The sequence below is a fragment of the Oncorhynchus masou genome, chromosome 2, assembly GCF_036934945.1.
Source record: "Oncorhynchus masou masou isolate Uvic2021 chromosome 2, UVic_Omas_1.1, whole genome shotgun sequence".
Taxonomy (NCBI): Eukaryota; Metazoa; Chordata; class Actinopteri; order Salmoniformes; family Salmonidae; genus Oncorhynchus; species Oncorhynchus masou.
The window spans coordinates 18,424,034-18,444,397 of NC_088213.1; the positions used below are offsets into that span (position 1 = coordinate 18,424,034).

A 20,364-nucleotide genomic window follows, 5' to 3' on the forward strand; every position below is an offset into this window, starting at 1 on the left:
CAGGGAAAATTCCTAGGTTCTCCAGAATTCCAAGTTGGAATATTCCTCGAATTGCTCGGGAATAAGCACGAAATCAGGGAATCCTCCAATCAATATATCTGGGATTCTTGGGAATTTGGGGAAAGTTACCAGAATTCAGCAATCCTGCACAGTGTTTTGATTGTCAGAAATATTGTGTAAGGAAATATTCCATTCCAAGTTGTAGAGACTGGTGTTAATGGTAGTTTATGGAGATTTCTCATCAAAGTGTTAATTGGTGTTATCCTGACATTGTGGACTGTGGAAGACGAACGATCCATTTGTGAATAAAAACATGCTCCCAATTCCTGTCTGAATCAAGGTTATCATAAATGCATAACTAAATAAAAACCTCTGTGGTCATGACATTGACCAAGTATTCAGAAATCAAACTGAATAACCAATAAATCATGACACTTTGACTGTGACTATATCACCTTTGATCTAACAACTCATTAACTCTACCAGAGTCCGTCTGTTATTCCGTTGGGTCATGGTCACAGCAGCAGACTTAGCCAGACCAGCAGTGGTCTGTCTGTCCGTTCAGTCATGGTCACAGCAGCAGACTTAGCCAGACCAGCGGTGGTCTGTCTGTCCGTTCGGTCATGGTCACAGCAGCAGACTTAGCCAGCCCAGCGCTGGTCTGTCTGTCCGTTCGGTCATGGTCACAGCAGCAGACTTAGCCAGACCAGCGGTGGTCTGTCTGTCCGTTCGGTCATGGTCACAGCAGCAGACTTAGCCAGCCCAGCGCTGGTCTGTCTGTCCGTTCGGTCATGGTCACAGCAGCAGACTTAGCCAGACCAGCGGTGGTCTGTCTGGCCGATCAGTCATAGTCACAGCAGCAGACTTAGCCAGACCAGCGGTGGTCTGTCTGTCCGTTCGGTCATGGTCACAGCAGCAGACTTAGCCAGACCAGCGGTGGTCTGTCTGGCCGATCAGTCATAGTCACAGCAGCAGACTTAGCCAGCCCAGCGGTGGTCTGTCTGTCCGTTCGGTCATGGTCACAGCAGCAGACTTAGCCAGCCCAGCGCTGGTCTGTCTGTCCGTTCGGTCATGGTCACAGCAGCAGACTTAGCCAGACCAGCGGTGGTCTGTCTGGCCGATCAGTCATAGTCACAGCAGCAGACTTAGCCAGACCAGCGGTGGTCTGTCTGTCCGTTCGGTCATGGTCACAGCAGCAGACTTAGCCAGACCAGCGGTGGTCTGTCTGGCCGATCAGTCATAGTCACAGCAGTAGACTTAGCCAGACCAGCGGTGGTCTGTCTGTCCGTTCGGTCATGGTCACAGCAGCAGACTTAGCCAGACCAGCGGTGGTCTGTCTGGCCGATCAGTCATAGTCACAGCAGCAGACTTAGCCAGACCAGCGCTGGTCTGTCTGTCCGTTCGGTCATGGTCACAGCAGCAGACTTAGCCAGCCCAGCGCTGGTCTGTCTGTCCGTTCGGTCATGGTCACAGCAGCAGACTTAGCCAGCCCAGCGCTGGTCTGTCTGTCCGTTCGGTCATGGTCACAGCAGCAGACTTAGCCAGCCCAGCGCTGGTCTGTCTGTCCGTTCGGTCATGGTCACAGCAGCAGACTTAGCCAGCCCAGTGCTGGTCTGTCTGGCCGTTCGGTCGTGGTCACAGCAGCAGACTTAGCCAGCCCAGCGCTGGTCTGTCTGTCCGTTCGGTCATGGTCACAGCAGCAGACTTAGCCAGCCCAGCGCTGGTCTGTCTGGCCGTTCGGTCGTGGTCACAGCAGCAGACTTAGCCAGCCCAGCGGTGGTCTGTGAAAGTGACAGTTTTTTTCTTAATCTCAGGGACTAATGAAGAAATGAATAGCTAATTAAGACAAATGAACGACAGGGAGGACTACGCGGAGCAATGCCTGCTGCGTGTGCTTCTGTGTGTGTGCGCACTTTGATTGTCCAGAGGAACAGATTGAGTTGTACACTAGAGGAAACATCAAAGGGGGTGTGTGTGTGTGTGTGTGTGTGTGTGTGTGTGTGTGTGTGTGTGCATTTCTGTCTGTGCAGTTGTCTGTCTTTGTGTGTGTGTGCGAGCACATAAGAGTGTGCCTGTGTGTGATGGGATTAGTGTAATTGGGCCGTGTTGGTTGGGCCCTGTAATGATGGGATTATGGTGGTCGGAGGTGACCAAGAGGTTCTTCCACGTCACCTCAGTCCCACAGGAGAAGATCAGCTAAAGATGAAGAGACAGAGGAGAGGGAGACGGAGGAGAGGGAGACGGAGGAGAGGGAGACGGAGGGGAGGGAGACGGAGGGGAGGGAGACGGAGAAGAGGGAGACGGAGAAGAGGGAGACGGAGAAGAGGGAGACGGAGAAGAGGGAGACGGAGAAGAGGGAGACGGAGAAGAGGGAGACGGAGAAGAGGGAGACGGAGAAGAGGGAGACGGAGAAGAGGGAGACGGAGAAGAGGGAGACGGAGGGAGAGGGAGAGGGAGACGGAGGGAGAGGGAGACGGAGGGAGAGGGAGACGGAGGGAGACGGAGGAGAGGGAGACGACAAGAGGGAGACGGTGATGGGGAGACGGAGGAGAGGGAGACGGGATGCGGAGACGAGGGAGACGGGGAGGAGGAGAGGGAGACGGGGAGGAGGAGAGGGAGACGGGGAGGAGGAGAGGGAGACGGGGAGGAGGAGAGGGAGACGGGGAGGAGGAGAGGGAGACTGGGAGGAGGAGAGGGAGACGGAGGGAGAGGGAGACGGAGGAGAGGGAGACGGAGGAGAGGGAGACGGAGGGAGAGGGAGACGGAGGGAGAGGGAGGAGGAGAGGGAGACGGAGGAGAGGGAGACGAGGAGAGGGAGACGGAGGAGAGGGAGACGAGGAGAGGGAGACGGAGGAGAGGGAGACGAGGAGAGGGAGACGAGGAGAGGGAGACGGTGATGGGGAGACGGAGGAGAGGGAGACGGAATGCGGAGACGAGGGAGACGGGGAGGAGGAGAGGGAGACGGGGAGGAGGAGAGGGATACGGGGAGGAGGAGACGGGGAGGAGGAGACGGGGAGGAGGAGAGGGAGACGGGGAGGAGGAGAGGGAGACTGGGAGGAGGAGTCGGAGAGGGAGGAGGAGAGGGAGACTGGGAGGAGGAGAGGGAGACTGGGAGGAGGAGAGGGAGACTGGGAGGAGGAGAGGGAGACTGGGAGGAGGAGAGGGAGACTGGGAGGAGGGAGACGGGGAGGAGAGGGAGGGAGAGGGGAGACTGGGAGGAGGAGAGGGAGACTGGGAGGAGGAGAGGGAGACTGGGAGGAGGAGAGGGAGACTGGGAGGAGGAGAGGGAGACTGGGAGGAGGAGAGGGAGACTGGGAGGAGGAGAGGGAGAGGGAGACTGGGAGGAGGAGAGGGAGACTGGGAGGAGGAGAGGGAGAGGGAGACTGGGAGGAGGAGACGGAGAGGGAGGAGAGGGAGGGGAGGAGGAGACGGAGACGGAGACGGGGAGGAGACCACGGAGGAGAGGGAGAGACTGAGGAGAGGGAGAGACTGAGGAGAGGGAGAGACTGAGGAGAGGGAGAGACTGAGGAGAGGGAGAGACTGAGGAGAGGGAGACGGAGGAGACGAGAGGATAGAAGACCGAGACAGAGAAGGAAAGAAATGGAAAGAGAGGACAGAGAACAGGAAAGATGCATCGGAGCGTTAATCGGCTGCATTTCATTCCAGAAAGTTGTGGTCTCCCATCTGTCAATGTTCACTCCCTGTTGTACATCTAAAATAACTGAGATGACTGAGTATTTCAAGCACGTTTTACCCAGTTTCCTCCATTTTACTCTAACATATCCTGTCCTGTCAGACTGAAGGGAAGAGAACAAGGGGACATATTTTGGAATGGAACCCAGCCCTGCTAACGAACGAGTGGGAGGAGTTGACTGTGTGATTAATTAAGAGAGAGGGAGACAGTCTCCTCCTCCCCCCCTGTTGAGGGGGTTAGTGCTACAGCAGCAGTAATTGCTAACCATTAAGCATGCTACTCATGTATGCTAACACATGCTGTTGATACATTATAGATGGTAGGGGAGAGAGAGAGGTGCTAGCGCAGCACGGGGGGGTGGCGTGTAGTGCTAACACAGGTTGCTTTGATCACAATTCTGATGACTCTTCTCAAGGGATGCTAGTTAGTAATCGGCTAGTGGTAAATGGCATGCATACTGTTCTTGTTGATGTTACGGAAACCCTGTTTGTTGCTGTGATTTATACACTTATTTTTATGACACATAAAATGTTGATTCTTACTGTCAGGTGAAACGGAATCTTATTAATCACTTTCACACCAACTTCTCAATGCAATCTAATGAGCATCAACACAAGCACGTACACACACACACACTTTTGAATATAAAACCTAGAACCCTGGAATACAATATGCTTTGTTCAGAGAATGAAAGTGTGTGAAGTATTGTTTTGTGGACCTCTGACTCTGGTCTGGAGAGCTGTGATTGACTCAGTGTTGTGTAGTGGTGGTCTGGAGAGCTGTGATTGACTCAGTGTTGTGTAGTGGTGGTCTGGAGAGCTGTGATTGACTCAGTGTTGTGTAGTGGTGGTCTGGAGAACTGTGATTGACTCAGTGTTGTGTAGTGGTGGTCTGGAGAACTGTGATTGACTCAGTGTTGTGAGGTGGTGGTCTGGAGAACTGTGATTGACTCAGTGTTGTGTAGTGGTGGTCTGGAGAGCTGTGATTGACTCAGTGTTGTGTAGTGGTGGTCTGGAGAGCTGTGATTGACTCAGTGATGTAAAGTGGTGGTCTGGAGAGCTGTGATTGACTCAGTGTTGTGTAGTGGTGGTCTGGAGAACTGTGATTGACTCAGTGTTGTGTAGTGGTGGTCTGAAGAGCTGTGATTGACTCAGTGTTGTGTAGTGGTGGTCTGGAGAGCTGTGATTGACTCAGTGTTGTGTAGTTGTGTTCTGGAGAGCTGTGATTGACTCAGTGTTGTGTAGTGGTGGTCTGGAGAGCTGTGATTGTCTCAGTGTTGTGTAGTGGTGGTCTGGAGAACTGTGATTGACTCAGTGTTGTGTAGTGGTGGTCTGGAGAGCTCTGTTTCAGCCCAGTCACTCTACTGCTCTCTCTCAACCCAACCACTTAACACAGCACTGTACAGCAAGCAGGAAACACAAAGCATCAGATAGCATCACACACTGTACACACACACAGGGCAACAGCACTAGTAGCATCAGTGACTGGAATCTCTCACGCACACACTCACTGCTGAGTGCTTGTCCTGAGAGATAAGGACCATTAGTGGGAAACAGAGGTAGCATCCCAAATGACATCTTATTTCCAATGGGCCCTGGTCAAAAGTAGTGCACTATAAAGGGAATACGGTGCCATTTGGGCCACAACCAGAGACAGAGGCATCATCTTTGTGTTGTGTAAAGGGTCTTATGGCCAGGATATGGAGTTGGTGGGCCAGGTGTGGAGGACACCTCTTTGGTGCTGTAGATGATCCCAGCATGAGGAGAACAGGGCAGGCCTGCTGTAGATGATCCTAGCATGGGGAGAACAGGGCAGGCCTGCTGTAGATGATCCTAGCATGGGGAGAACAGGGCAGGCCTGCTGTAGATGATCCTAGCATGGGGAGCCTTTATTTAACCAGGTAGGCTAGTTGAGAACTGCGACCTGGCCAAGATAAAGCAAAGCAGTTCAACACATAAAACAACACAGAGTTACACATGGAATAAATAAACATACAGTCAGTAATACAGTAGAAAAAGTCTATATACAGTGTGTGCAAATGAGGTAAGATAAGGGAGGAAAGGCAATAAATAGTCCATGGTGGCGAAGTAATTACAATAAACCAATTAAACACTGGAATTAATAGATGTGCGGAAGATGAATGTGCAAGTGGAGATACTGGGGTGCAAAGGAGCAAAATAAATACAGTATTGGGATGAGGTAGTTGGAGGGGCTATGTACAGATGGGTTATGTACAGGTGCAGTGATCTGTTAGCTGCTCTGACAGCTGGTGCTTAAAGCTATTGAGGGAGATATGAGTCTCCAGCTTCAGTGATTTTTGCAGTTCATTCCAGTCATTGGCAGCAGAGAACTGGAAGGAAAGGCGGCCAAAGGAGGAATTGGCTTTGGGGGTGACCAGTGAAATATACCTGCTGGAGCGCATGCTACAGGTGGGTGCTGCTATGGTGACCAGTGAGCTAAGAGAAGGCAGGGCTTTACCTAGAAAAGACATGTAGATGACCTGGAGCCAGTGGGTTTGGCGACGAGTATGAAGCGAGGGCCAGCCAACGAGAGCGTACAGGTCGCAGTGGTGGGTAGTATATGGGGCTTTTTGACAAAACGGATGGCACTGTGATAGACTGCATCCAATTTGTTGAGTAGAGTGTTGGAGGCTATTTTGTAGATGACATCACCGAAGTCGAGGATCGGTAGGATGGTCAGTTTTACGAGGGAGTTTTTTCGGCAGCATGAGTGAAGGATGCTTTGTTGTGAAATAGGAAGCCAATTCTAGATTTAATTTTGGATTGGAGATGCTTAATATGAGTCAGGAAGGAGAGTTTATAGTCTAGCCAGACACCTAGGTATTTGTAGCTGTCCACATATTCTAAGTCAGAACCATCCAGAGTAGTGATGCTGGACGGGCGGGCAGGTGCGGGCAGCGATCGGTTGAAGAGCATGCATTTAGTTTTACTTGCATTTAAGAGCAGTTGGAGGCCACGGAAGGAGAGTTGTATGGTATTGAAGCTCGTTTGGAGGTTTGTTAACAGTGTCCAAAGAAGGGCCAGAAGTATACATAATGGTGTCGTCTGCGCAGAGGTGGATCAGAGAATTACCAGCAGCAAGAGCAACATTGATGTATACGGAGAAGAGAGTCGGCCTGAGAATTGAACCCTGTGGTACCCCCATAGAGACAGCCAGAGGTCTGGACAACAGGTCCTCAGAATTCAGTGTGTCAAATTGATCAGAGAAGTAGTTGGTGAACTAGGCGAGGCAATCATTTGAGAAACCAAGGCTGTTGAGTCTGCCTAAGTCTGCCTAAGTCTAAGAATGTTGTGATTGACAGTCAAAAGCCTTAGCCAGGTCGTTGAATACGGCTGCACAGTAATGTCTCTTATCGATGGCTGATATGATATCGTTTAGGACCTTGAGCATGGCTGAAGTGCACCCATGACCAGCTCTGAAACCAGATTGCATAGCGGAGAAGGTACGGTGGGATTCGAAATGGTCGGTAATCTGTTTGTTAACTTGGCTTTCGAGGACCTTAGAAAGGCAGGGTAGGATAGATATAGGTCTGTAGCAGTTTGGGTCTAGAGTGTCTCCCCCTTTTAAGAGGGGGAAGATCGCGGCATCTTTCCAATCTTTGGGAATCTCAGACGATACTAAAGAGAGGTTGAACAGGCTAGTAATAGGGTTGCAACAATTTCTGCAGATAATTTTAGAAAGAGAGGGTCCGGATTGTCTCGTCTGGCTGATTTGTAGGGGTCCAGATTTTGCAGCTCTTTCAGAACATCAGCTGTCTGGATTTGGGTGAAGGAGAAATGGGGAGGCTTGGGCGAGTTGCTGTGGGGGGTGCAGGGCAATTTACCGAGGTAGGGGTAGCCAGGTGGAAAGCATGGCCAGCCGTAGAAAAATGCTTATTGAAATTCTCAATTATAGTGGATTTGTCGTTGGTGAACAATGTTTCCTTGCCTCAGTGCAGTTGGCAGCTGGGAGGAGGTGCTCTTATTCTCCATGGACTTTACATTTTCCCAGAACGTTTTGAGTTGTCGTACAGGATGCAAATTTCTGTTAGGAAAGCAAAGGCTAGCTTTTTCAATCTGCCTGTGTATATTGGTTCCTAACTTGAAAAGTTGCATATCATGGGGGCTATTCGATGCTAATGCAGTACGCCACAGGATGTTTTTGTGCTGGTCATCGGCAGTCAGGTCTGGAGTGAAGCAAGGGCTATATCTATTCCTGGCTCTAAATTTTTTGAATGGGGCATGCTTATTTAAAATGGTGAGGAAAGCACTTTTAAAGAATAACCAGGCATCCTCTACTGATGGGATGAGGTCAATATCCTTCCAGGATACCCGGGCCAGGTCGATTAGAAAGGCCTGCTCGCTGAAGTGTTTTAGGGAGCATTTGAGTGTGATGAGGGGTGGTCGTTTGACCGCAGACCCATTACGGATGCAGGCAATGAGGCAGTGATCGCTGAGATCTTGGTTGAAACCAGCAGAGGTGTATTTGGAGGGAGAGTTGGTTAGGATGCTATTTATGAAGATGCCTGTGTTTACGGATTTGGGGTTGTATCTGGTAGGTTCATTGATAATTTGTGTGAGATTGAGGACATCAAGTTTAGATTGTAGGATGGCTGGGGTGTTAAGCATGTCCCAGTTTAGGTCACCTAGCAGCACAAGCTCTGAAGATAGATGGGGGAGCAATCAATTCACATATGGTGTCCAGGGCACAGCTGGGCGCAGAGGGTGGTCTATAGCAAAACGGTGAAAGGCTTGTTTCTAGAAAGGTGGATTTTTAAAAGTAGAAGCTTGAATTGTTTGGGTACAGACCTGGATAGTAAGACAGAACTCTGCAGGCTATCTCTGCAGTAGATTGTAACTCCGCCCCCTTTGGCAGTTCTATCTTGTCGGAAAATGTTATAGTTAGGAATGTAAATTTCAGGGGTTTTGGTGGTCTTCCTAAGCCAGGATTCAGACACGGCTAGGACATCCGGGTTGGCAGAGTGTGCTAAAGCAGTGAATTAAACAAACTTAGGGAGGAGGCTTCTAATGTTAACATGCATGAAACCAAGGCTTTACGGTTACAGAAGTCAACAAATGAGATCACCTGGGGAATAGGAGTGGAGCTAGGCACTGCAGGGCCTGGATTAACCTCTACATCACCGGAGGAACAGAGGAGGAGTAGGATAAAGGTGCGGCTAAAGGCTATCAGAACTGGTTGTTTAGTATGTTCGGAACAGAGAGTAAAAGGAGCAGTTTTCTGGGCGCGATAGAATAGATTCAAGGCAAACTGTACAGACAAAGGTATGGTAGGATGTGAATACATTGGAGGTAAACCTAGGAATTGTGTGATGATGAGAGAGATATTGTCTCTAGAAACATTTAAACCAGCTGATGTCACCGCATGTGTGGGTGGTGGAACTAAAGGGTTGGTTAAGCCATATTGAGCAGGGCTAGAGGCTCTATAGTGAAATAAGACGATCACTAACCAGAACAGCAATGGACAAGGCATATTGACATTAGGGAGAGGCATGTGTAGCCGAGTGATCATAGGAGTCCAGTGAGTAGTTAGGCTGGTTGGAGACACGGTGATTCAGACAACTAGCAGACCGGGGCTAGCAAGTTAGCAGAATGGCCTTAGATGGACGTTGTGATGGAGGCAGTCTGTTATAGCCTCCTCGTGCAGTTACGTCTAATAGACCAGTCGTGATGGAGTATTCGGGTTCTGTGTAGCAAAGGGGTTCAGTCCAATTGGCAAAATAGGTTTAGTGGCCCAAGAAATTGGCCGATGGATCTCTTTAGCTAACAGTCCAATATGCTCTAGACAGCTAGCGGGGCCGCGGATAGCAGGCTAGCAGATGGGCATTCAGGGGACGTTGCGAATGAGGGAGGGGGGGGACAACCCTCAGGCAGATTACGTCGGTCGTCCAGTTGTGATGGATAAGCAGGGCTTTGTGTAGTAAAAGGGGTCCAAGCCAATTGGCAAAATAGGTATAGTGGCCCAAGAAATTGGCCACTGGACATATTCAGGTAACAGTCCGATATGCTCTAGACTGCTACCGGGCCGTGGCTAGCAGATGGGCATTCAGGGGACATTGCGACGTAGGAGCCAGTTGAAAACCCCCTCGGGCAGATTACGTCGGTAGTCCAGTCGTGAAGGAGCTCCGTACGTACCGGCAGTAAAAGGGGTCCGAGCCAATTGGCAAAATAAGTATTGTAGAGTGGCTGATGGACCTCTTCAGCTAGTCAGGAGATGGGCCTAGCATGGGCTAGCTCCAGGCTTCAGGACTGCCAGGAGTAGCCACTCGAAATGCAGCTAGCTAGCTGCGATGATCCAGGTGAAAAGGTTCAGAGCTTGCGATACAAATCCGGGGATATGGAGAGAAAATAGGTCCGGTATGCTCTGGTTTGAATCACGTTGTGCAAATTGGCTAGCTGATGACCGCTAGCAGTGGTTAGCTGACTACTAGCTAGTAGCAAGTTAGCTGGCTAGCTTCTGTTGGGGGATTCCGGTTCCGAAGTAAAGAAAAATACTTTAGAAAAAGCAGATCCACACCACATTGGGTGAGGCGGGTTGCTGAAGAGTATTTTGAAGTTGAGGCTTAGAAAAATATAAAAAAGGATATGTGAAGAAAAAGCTATAAAAATATATATACATGGGACACGACAGGACAAAGATGTCTGACTTCTACGCCATCTTGGATCTATAATGATCCTAGCATGGGGAGAACAGGGCAGGCCTGCTGTAGATGATCCTAGCATGGGGAGAACAGGGCAGGCCTGATGTAGATGATCCTAGCATGGGGAGAACAGGCCCGCAGCACTGCTGTGTGTTAGTGTGAGAAGCTTGCCTGATCTCTCTCACATGCACTGCTCATCCCAGGGCAGGGATGATTTATTCACAATGGGAGAACAGATGACTGCAGGCAATCTCTGTTTCTGCAGCTATACATCCAGAAGAGAGAGAGGTGTAAAGGCTGTGCATTTATTAATGTACAAAAGATAACTCCCTCCCTGTGAAACATAGTGGATCTGTTTCCTTCAGCTCTAGGTGGGAAGAGAAGCTGTTTCCGTTGGTTGAGGCTGAATGTGTATTTCCCTGTAGAAGTGAATGATAGGTAGTGTTCTCCATGTGATTAAACTGCATATTGGTTTCTTCTCCTGGTTAATCTATTGTTATACTTTCCCTTTCTCCTGAGTTCAGCTGTGTTTTATGTCAGTGTTTCTCAACTATCAACTTCTGGTTGAGAAATAACCCCGAACAGTTCTAGTCCAGCACACTTGATTCAACTAACTAAAGGACTTGATGATTAATTGAGTTGTTGAATCAGGTGTGCTAGTGAGGGGCTTGAACAGAAATGTGTGTTGTTAGTGGTACTTGAAAACCGAAGTTGAGTTAACACTGTTTTATTTTGTCCTTTGTGGCTGGAACCCAGTCTTACCTTTACTTCCTCCCCTCCAGACCGTAGTCGGGACGGCTCAGGGGAGCCTTCACTTGCTAGCTCCAAGGCCAGAGCAATGTATGGATGCTCTGGGGCAATTCCCACATTTGGGGATCTTATCTGCTGCTAATGACGAGTTAGTCTGGAATTCCACTGAAGTAGTTGACATTTATTAAACTTGTACACTATGTGAGGTAGTCTGAATGACTAAAAAAAATAGCAGGCTAATGGAGCAAAAAGAGCGTGGCTCACAGTTCCCCTACATCTCCTCCACACAACAATTGCGTCAAAAACAAAAGTTAACTTACTACGTTACCCACAATGCACTTCAGTGTTTTAAAGCTATACCTCTACTTTACCAACACCAGGCATTCCGATCATTCCATTTGCGAATCCTACCTCATATGGCTTATAAATGTTTCTGGACCTTCTGAACTTCTGTCTCTCTGCCAGGCGATCTGCTGCACCTTGGTGAACTGTACCTGTGATAGTTTCAAACCTGGGAAACTGAAGAAAAGACTGTGTGAGCACTGCAAGCATGGATGGGTAGCGCACGGTAAGCACAGATTCAATTGTTACTTTACTTTGTGTACATTTCTTTCAGGGTGTGGGAATGGGGGTGGGTGGTAGGTGTGTCATTATTCATATTTGTGTGTGTGTGTGGGGGGGGGGGGGCTGTTTTCTATATTCATGTCATGTTTGTCTGTTTTCTATATTCATGTCTGTGTGTGTGGGGGGGGGGGGGGGGGGCTGTTTTCTATATTCATGTTTGTGTGTGTGTGGGGGGGGGGGGCTGTTTTCTATATTCATGTCTGTGTGTGTGTGGGGGGAGCTGTTTTCTATATTCATGTGTTTGGGGGGGGGCTGTTTTCTATATTCATGTGTGTGTGGGGGGGGGGGGGCTGTTTTCTATATTCATGTCTGTGTGTGTGGGGGGGGGGCTGTTTTCTATATTCATGTCAGTGTGTGTGTGTGTGGGGGGGGGGGGCTGTTTTCTATATTCATGTCTGTGTGTGTGTGGGGGGGGGGGGCTGTTTTCTATATTCATGTCAGTGTGTGTGTGTGTGGGGGGGCTGTTTTCTATATTCATGTGTGTGTGTGTGTGTGTGGGGGGGGGGGCTGTTTTCTATATTCATGTGTGTGTGTGTGTGGGGGGGGGGCTGTTTTCTATATTCATGTGTGTGTGTGTGGGGGGGGGGGCTGTTTTCTATATTCATGGGTGTGTGTGTGTGGGGGGGCTGTTTTCTATATTCATGTGTGTGTGTGTGTGGGGGGGGCTGTTTTCTATATTCATGTGTGTGTGTGTGTGTGGGGGGGGCTGTTTTCTATATTCATGTGTGTGTGTGTGGGGGGGGGGGGCTGTTTTCTATATTCATGTGTGTGTGTGTGTGTGGGGGGGGGCTGTTTTCTATATTCATGTGTGTGTGTGTGTGGGGGGGGCTGTTTTCTATATTCATGTGTGTGTGTGGGTTCGCCTGTGTTTTCTCGACTCACTCCTGTGCATCCTCCACCCCTCCGTCTTCCTGCAGCTCTGAGCAAGCTGAAGCTGCACCACATGTACCAGGGCAGCCAGGTGGAGATCGTCCACTCTAACGTGGTCTTTGACATCTGCAGCCTGATGCTCTACGGGACCCAGGCCATCCCAGTCAGACTAAAGATCCTGCTGGACAGGCTGTTCAGTGTCCTGAAACAAGAGGAGGTCATCCAGATCCTCAACGCATTGGACTGGACCCTACAGGACTACATCCGAGGATACGTCCTACAGGTGGGGGGGGGGCTCTGCTTTCTCACTTTAGGACGAGGAGAGGGGAGAGAAATGAGGACAGAAGAGAGGAGGAGAGAGAGGAACACAGGAGAGAGGGGGAGAAACAAAGCTTCTCTATAGGAACGCTCCTCTTCTCCTCATCCTCCTCTCTGGAGGTCTCCAGACTGATGGAGGGGAGATGTGTAAATATTATTTAGTTCCACAATTTCCCTCTCAAACTTGAGATAGGCTGAACCACCCGGCACACAGTCAGTGTCAGCCAGCCGCTGCTCACTTCGATTAGTCCGTCATCAACTATTCAGCTTTCTCTCTGCATTTAATGTTAGCTCCTCTAATGGTGAACACAGAGTCAGAATCCTCGACAGGCAGAGCCAAGCGACTGCTGTGTGATGAAATATTGATCATGGTTACTGTATGAAGAGGCCGCGGTCTGACTTTCACAGACACCACAATCCTATGTAATTACTACTGGGCCGGGTGGAGGAACCTCATTCTCCTCTCTCCTTCCTCTCTGATCTCACTCCACCCTGCCGTGCGTGTGTGTGTGCGTGCGTGTGCATTTGTGTGTGTGTGTATTCATTAATTTGTATGTATGTGTGTGCACATGTCCTCTGATGCTGATGGATAGAGGGAAAATCCACGTGATTTAAATGAAGAGAAATGACAGGCAAGATGAAAGGCAGCGCTGTAATGAGGGCTCCCTCCTCTCTGCATTAACTTTACAACTGAACTTTATTAAGACGCTCTGGGGTGAAGTTCCCCTAAATACAGATCTAGGATCAACTTCCCCTCCCCAATCCTCACCTTAGCCATTAGTGGGGAAAATGCTCATTTGACCCAAGATCTGTGTCTAAGGGCAAGTTCACCCTACACCTATTTAGACACAGTCAGTCTGTGTTTTAGATGACTTCATAGCGTCCTTGGTGTGTGAATATACAGGAATAGAGCTTAATACAGATGTATAATGCCAATGATGAAATGCTCTCTCTCTTCCTCTGCATATCAATCGCTTTCTCGCTCTCTCACTCTCTTTTCCCTCCTCCCCGCTCTCCACCCACCCCCTCTCCTTTCCTCCCTCCCCCACACCCTCAACTTTCCTCTCCCCCCCCCTCACACCCTCTCCAGGACATAGCAGGGAAGGTGTTGGACCGCTGGGCCATCATGACGTTCGAGGAGGAGATTGCTACACTGCAGCAGTTCCTCCGCTTCGGTGAGACCAAGTCCATTGTGGAGCTGATGGCTCTGCAGGACAAGGAGGGCCAGGCCGTGCTGGTCCCCAGCACCCGCACCAACTCAGACATCCGCACCTTCATCGAGCGCAGCACCCCTCGCACTGCCACCACCAACAACGTCCTGACCCCCAAGGTGGAGAAACTGAGCTCGTCCAAAGCGCACCACTTTGAGAACTTTATTAATAGTATGGCGTTTATGCTACCATTTCAATTGTTGGGCTCCGTGCCAGCGCCTCTCCTGGGGTCGACACTGGGGGCGCTGCAGCAGCAAGGGGGGCAGATGGAGCAGGGGCAGAGACGGGGGGACGAGAACCCGAACGCCCTCCCCCTCCCTGGGCCGCCTCCTACCGAGAGCAGCCTGGTGGGCTCTAGCTCCGCCTCATTCACCTCTGACCTGGACAGGAGTGGAGACAACCATATGGATGGCCTCTCGGCCACGCCCAAGATGGAGGCTGAGGACTTCCCCACCAGCGACAACTACTCGGACGGCCGCTCTACACCCTGCACACCCTCCATGATGAACTCTGACTTTACCCAGATGTCCCCGGATAGCAAGCTCCAGCACTCCATGGACCGGAACGGGGGAGGCGGGGGAGGAAGTCTCAAGAAGGGGCGTGTGTACTGCAGTGCGTGCGACAAGACCTTCTACGACAAGGGCACGCTGAAAATCCACTACAACGCTGTGCACCTGAAGATCAAGCACAAGTGCACCATCGACGGCTGCAACATGGTGTTCAGCTCGCTGCGCAGCCGCAACCGCCACAGTGCCAACCCCAACCCGCGCCTGCACATGCCCATGAACCGCAACAACCGCGACAAGGACCTGCGAGGCGGCGGGAGCCTTTCGGCCGATGAAGACTCCGAGGCAAGCGACAAACCGCGGTCTGAGTACCCCCACTCATCCATCCCGGTGTCCCTGACCTCGTCCCCCGACAGCCAGAAGTCAGTTGCCAGCTACATGGTGAGTCATGTGGACTCCACCACCAGCAGCACCAAGCTGCACCACAGCAGCTCCTTCCCCAGCATGGGGCACCTGGGCCACGGCATCCTCTTCCCCAACCTGAAGACAGTGCAGCCTGTGCTGCCTTTCTACCGGAGCCTGGTGACCCCTGCCGAGCTGGCCAACAGCCCCGGCCAACACCTCCCCTCCCTCTCCGTCCTCTCCTCCTCGCTTCCCCTCAAACCTACCTCCATCACCGCCCCAGACGCTTGCGGTGCCATCATTGACCCTGTGCCCAAGAAGAAGTCGCGGAAGTCGAGCATGCCCATCAAGATCGAGAAGGAAGCGGTAGAGAGGGAGGGAAGGATAGGGGAGGACAGCAGTTCAGAGGACATGAGCCCTATACAGGGCAGAGACAAGGAGGTGTGTGAGAGAGGGGTAGGAGGAGGGGGGGATTTGTGTACGAGACAGATGGGTGTAGAGAGGGAGAGGGAAAGAGAGGAGAGAGGAGTCATTCTAGCTGGGGAGAGAGGGGAGAGGGAGGAGGTGAAGCGGTCAAGGTCCCACAGCCCGGAGAGAGATGTGTGTGGAGGCAGGGAACAAGAAGAGGGATCCTGGCAGGCAGAGACAGGTATGATCACCTGCGCCTCATCCCCCTATGATGAAAAACTCAACCACAGAGAGAACCACAGCCTCTCTCTGAGCAGAGACCACACAGAGACAGAGGGAGAGGAGGGCGACCAACCAACCTCCCGGCACCAAGACAAGCCGTGCGACGACATGGACCACCGACTGACCAACGGCGGTGTGTTCAGACTAGGCGACAGAGGGAAGGATGAACCAGAGGGCTGTATGGAAGACTACACCAACTCTAGCCCCCTGCAGTCTCGTATGGACTCTGAGGAGGGGCCACTGGACAGGGATGACCTTCCACACCACTGTGAGATCTGCAGCAAGACGTTCAACAACCAGTACAGTGTGAAGATGCACTACCGCAACGTGCACCTGAAGGAGATGCACATGTGCACGGTGGCTGGCTGTAACGCTGCCTTCCCCTCCCGCAGGAGCAGAGACAGGTGAGAGAGAACAAACACACATCAGTCAGTTAATAGTCTGTCATTTAGTTGTATAGTCTGTCAGCGATTTATGAAAGGGATTTGTCATTCTCTAGCACAATATAGGATATTTAAGCATACGATGTTAGAGGTTCTGTTGAAGTGTTATGGTTAGTATGTCTTTTCAGATGATCTCATAAAACCACACCAAACTGGCAGCAACCACATATACGTCAGTTACAGACTTATTTAACAGAGATGAATAATCAATTAAAGATAGAACTATTGCTAAAGGTACCTTTGAAAAAACACCAACCAAGGAACAACCTTTCCTACATTTTGTGTCTTTCAGGCACAGCTCCAACCTCAACCTCCACCACAAGCTGTTGACCAAAGACCTGTACAGCCCATCACCCCGCTCCCTCTACTCCCCAGCCTCCCTCTGTAGGGACAAAGACCCTGTCAGCCTGGACTACCGCCAGGACCTGAGAGACCTCCAGAGGGATAGAGAGCTCCAGAAAGACACAGGCAGCCAGACGTCCGTCATCTTCAGAGGACACAACCGCATGGGCCTGGTCTTCCCCATGAGCAAGATGGCCGACGAAAGGACAGGGGAGAATGCAGGAGAGGAACTGGAAGGAGGAGGAGGGGTGGAGGAGGGGGCGGTACTGGACCTAAGTACGTCATCGTCTGTACCTCCTCGTGGGGGCGGCAGCGCCCCTTCCTCCTGGGACTCGGATGGGGCAGGCAGCGAGGAAGGGGAGGGGCTAGAGGAGGAGCCTCTGCCGATGGAGGAGGACAGCGATGGGGAAAGCTGCGACGGGATTGGTCTAGGAGGCCCCGTTGGGGAAGGATTAAGTTTGGGCGGGGACAGGACCCTGGGCTGTGTGGGGGGAGGACAGATGGGGCCACAGGGGGGCGGAGGTGGCTCACCCATTACCTGCCACGTGTGCCAGAAGGTATACAGCAACAAGGGGACTTTCAGAGCCCACTACAAGACTGTCCACCTGCGCCTGCTGCACAAGTGTAAAGTCCCAGGCTGCGACACCACGTTCTCGTCAGTACGGAGCCGCAATAGACACAGCCAGAACCCCAACCTGCACCGCAACCTGACTGGTAGTGGCGGCGGCACCACTCTAGACCAGGAGTAGGGCCTTGCCCGAGCTTCAGCTCACACAGACCCTGATTCACTCTCACTGTAATCTTTAGTCTTTGTTTATTTGAAACCAGAACAGGCTTGCAGGTTAGCACTTTTTGAAAAAAAATCCATTGTTTTTTAGGGGGCAATGTCTGTAGTGAGCTTGGGATTGTGGAATCCAGCTGTATTTTTCTTTGTTATGGCAGATTGTATCTGCTTTTTTTGTGCAAATGTTACAGGACAGTATATCTCCCTGAATGTTGAGTGGATTTCTCCAGGTATATCAAGTTCAGCAACCTGAAATTGTTCTGAGGTACACATGAAGACCTTCTGCATTCCATTCCTTGGACACTCATTTTCAACTAATTATGTTTCCTTTCCCCTGCCAACATTTTTAAAATATGTTCTTTTAAATTGATATTTATTGATGGTACATGTAGAAAAACAACAATTTATTTTGGACACGAAATTGAGAAGTCATTTTCCCATCATTCATTTTTGTCTTGATTTAAAACACTTAAAAATCATGCATCATCTTTTAAAACGTTGTGCATCTCAACCCCTCTTTCTAGCTCTTTTATTTCTATGCACTAATTCTAAATAGTTTGCCTTACAGTCTAGTATAATTCACTCACATCCAGTTTAGGATCACCTGCCAGTTTCTAAATCACAAGCTGTTCAAGTGACACTTATCTCCAGTCATCAACAGTGGTGGAAAAAGTAAAGATACCTTCAGAGAAAATTACTCGAGTAAAAGTGAGTCACCCAGGAAAATACTACTTGAGTAAAAGTATTTGGTTTTAAATATACTTAAATATCAAAAGTAAATGTAAAAGTATAAATAATTTCAAATTCCTTATATTAAGCAAACCAGGGGTCACCATTTGTTTTTAAAATGTACAGATAGCCAAGGGCACACTCCAAAGCTCAGACATAATTTGCAAACTAAGCATTTGTGTTTAGAGAGTCCGCCAGATCAGAGGCAGTAGGGATGACCAGGGATGTTCTCTTGATAAGTGTGTGAATTGGACCATTTTCCTGTCCTGCTAAGCATTCAAAATTGAACAAGTACTTTTGGGTGTCAGGGAAAATGTATGGAGTAAAAAGTACATTTTTTTTTCTTTGGGAATGTAGTGAATTAAAAGTAAAAGTAGTCAAAAATATAAATAGTAAGGTACAGACCCCCCCCCCAAAAAAAAACTACTTAAGTAGGACTTTAAAGTATTTTTACGTAAGTACTTTACACCACTGGTTATCAACTATAACACGTTAAATATTTTCGGTGTTCTTCTTGGTAGTTATCGTCGACTTTCCCTGTGAGTTTACACGTATCGTTCCAATCAAAGCGTCTGTGGCATTCTAGAAGTGTGGCGTACGTTAGTTTCTTTGGACTGTGGTCTGTAAAGATCTTTGTTTAAAAAAAACAGTTTTCTAAGTATTGTGAACTTGATGGATATAAGTTATTGTTTGATGTTGTATGTGTCGTTCTGTTCCTCTCCTATCGTTGCTGTTTCTGGATGTTGCATTATGCTAGCGTGATAACGTTGACCAAAGATTTCTCAGTCCCGAGGTGCATACGAATCCAACCGCCTCATGCAGCACAGTGTCCCTATTAGGATAGCCTCAGTCTTGGGCCGAGATTGAGGCTGTCCTAATATGGACACCGTATATTTGAGGCTTGCAGTATTAAAACAGCCTTCTCTTGACGCTCTTATCTGAAAACGCATCACAGAAAAGTCAGTATTCAGACTTGGGCTCTTAAAAAGCTATTACAACTCTTGGAAGAAAACATTTATTGGAAGAACTTTTATATATTTTCAATGGTCTTTTGTACTAAAATCTGCTCACATCTTGTGCACTAGAGTGGGTGAGGGCATCATTCTAGACATACAGACAGACAGACGGTCATTGTCTCCAAGAGTTGGATCATATGATATTGTACTGTGAACAAGTCAAACACTGAGAAAAACAAAACCTAACTGAAAGATAAGTAGCCAGGGCCCAATGTCCACACACCCTTCAAAACATATGGTACCTAAATAATTATTGAATTGTATATTTTGTGAATAGAGTCATTTGTAATCTAAAAAAAAAAAAAAAGTATAATGTATCAAATATGCTAATTCTACTGGACTCATTCTGCATCCTAAGAGATGTTTATTGGGAGGAAAAAGATGTCCAAAGTTACGTTCTTGTATTATTTCACAATAGTTTTTTGGTTTAGGTATTCTGCATATACACTAAGTGTACAAACATTTAAAAAAACTTCCTAATATTGAGTTCCACCCCCCTCATTTGCCCTCAGAACAGCCTCAATCTGTTGGGCATGGACTCTACAAGGTGTCGAAAGCATTCCACATGGATGCTGGCCGATGTTGGCTCCAATACTTACCACAGTTGTGTCAAGTTGGCTGGATGTCCTTCGGGGTGTTGACCCTTCTTGATACACACGGGAAACTGTTGAGCGTGAAAACCCCATCAGCATGGAGTTCTTGACACTCATACCGGTGCGCTTGGCACATACCACCATACACTGCTCAAAGGCACTTAAATGTTTTGTCTCGCCCATTCACCCTCTGAATGGCACACATAGACAACCCATGTCTCGAGACAATCGATTGTCTCAAGGCTTAAAAATCCTTCTCCTCCCCTTCATCTACACTGATTAAAATGGATTTAACAAGTGACATCAATAAGGGATCATAGCTTTCACCTCGATTCACCTGGTCAGTCTGTCATAATGTTTTGTACACTCAGTGTATATTTGACCTTATGTATTTAATTACATTGAGCTAGATAAAATATACATTTCTTTGTGAAGTTGTATGGATTTGTAAAAATAAACCATGTGTTTTTTGATTTAATGTTACAATATTCATTCCTACTCAATAAAAAGCCATATCTGTTAGCACGCTTTGGTCTCATTTCATATATAAATATTTATCTATTTCGTTTTCTTAAAGTAAATACTATCATACGATTAGCCACCTGTAACAAAATATGAATCTGCTTTATACACAATATTTTCAGTGCCAATATCTAGTAATATTAACACAGTTATTACATTGTCTTCTCTTTGTGGTGCTGGGAATTAAAAAACACTACTTCATCCTCAATTAT

The 20,364-nt window shown here is 49.0% G+C and overlaps 1 protein-coding gene across 1 annotated transcript in view; it reads left to right on the top strand.

Moving 5' to 3' along the window:
• bnc1 (basonuclin zinc finger protein 1) overlaps window positions 1–20,152 on the top strand; it is a 30,340-nt gene extending 10,188 nt beyond the window's left edge. The window contains exons 2-5 of the mRNA XM_064989156.1: window positions 11,568–11,670; window positions 12,644–12,879; window positions 14,005–16,127; window positions 16,459–20,152. Coding sequence (XP_064845228.1) covers window positions 11,568–11,670; window positions 12,644–12,879; window positions 14,005–16,127; window positions 16,459–17,257 — 3,261 coding nt within the window. The 3' untranslated portion in view covers window positions 17,258–20,152. The remainder of the gene's footprint in view (window positions 1–11,567; window positions 11,671–12,643; window positions 12,880–14,004; window positions 16,128–16,458) is intronic.
• The last annotated feature ends 212 nt before the right edge of the window (window positions 20,153–20,364 follow it).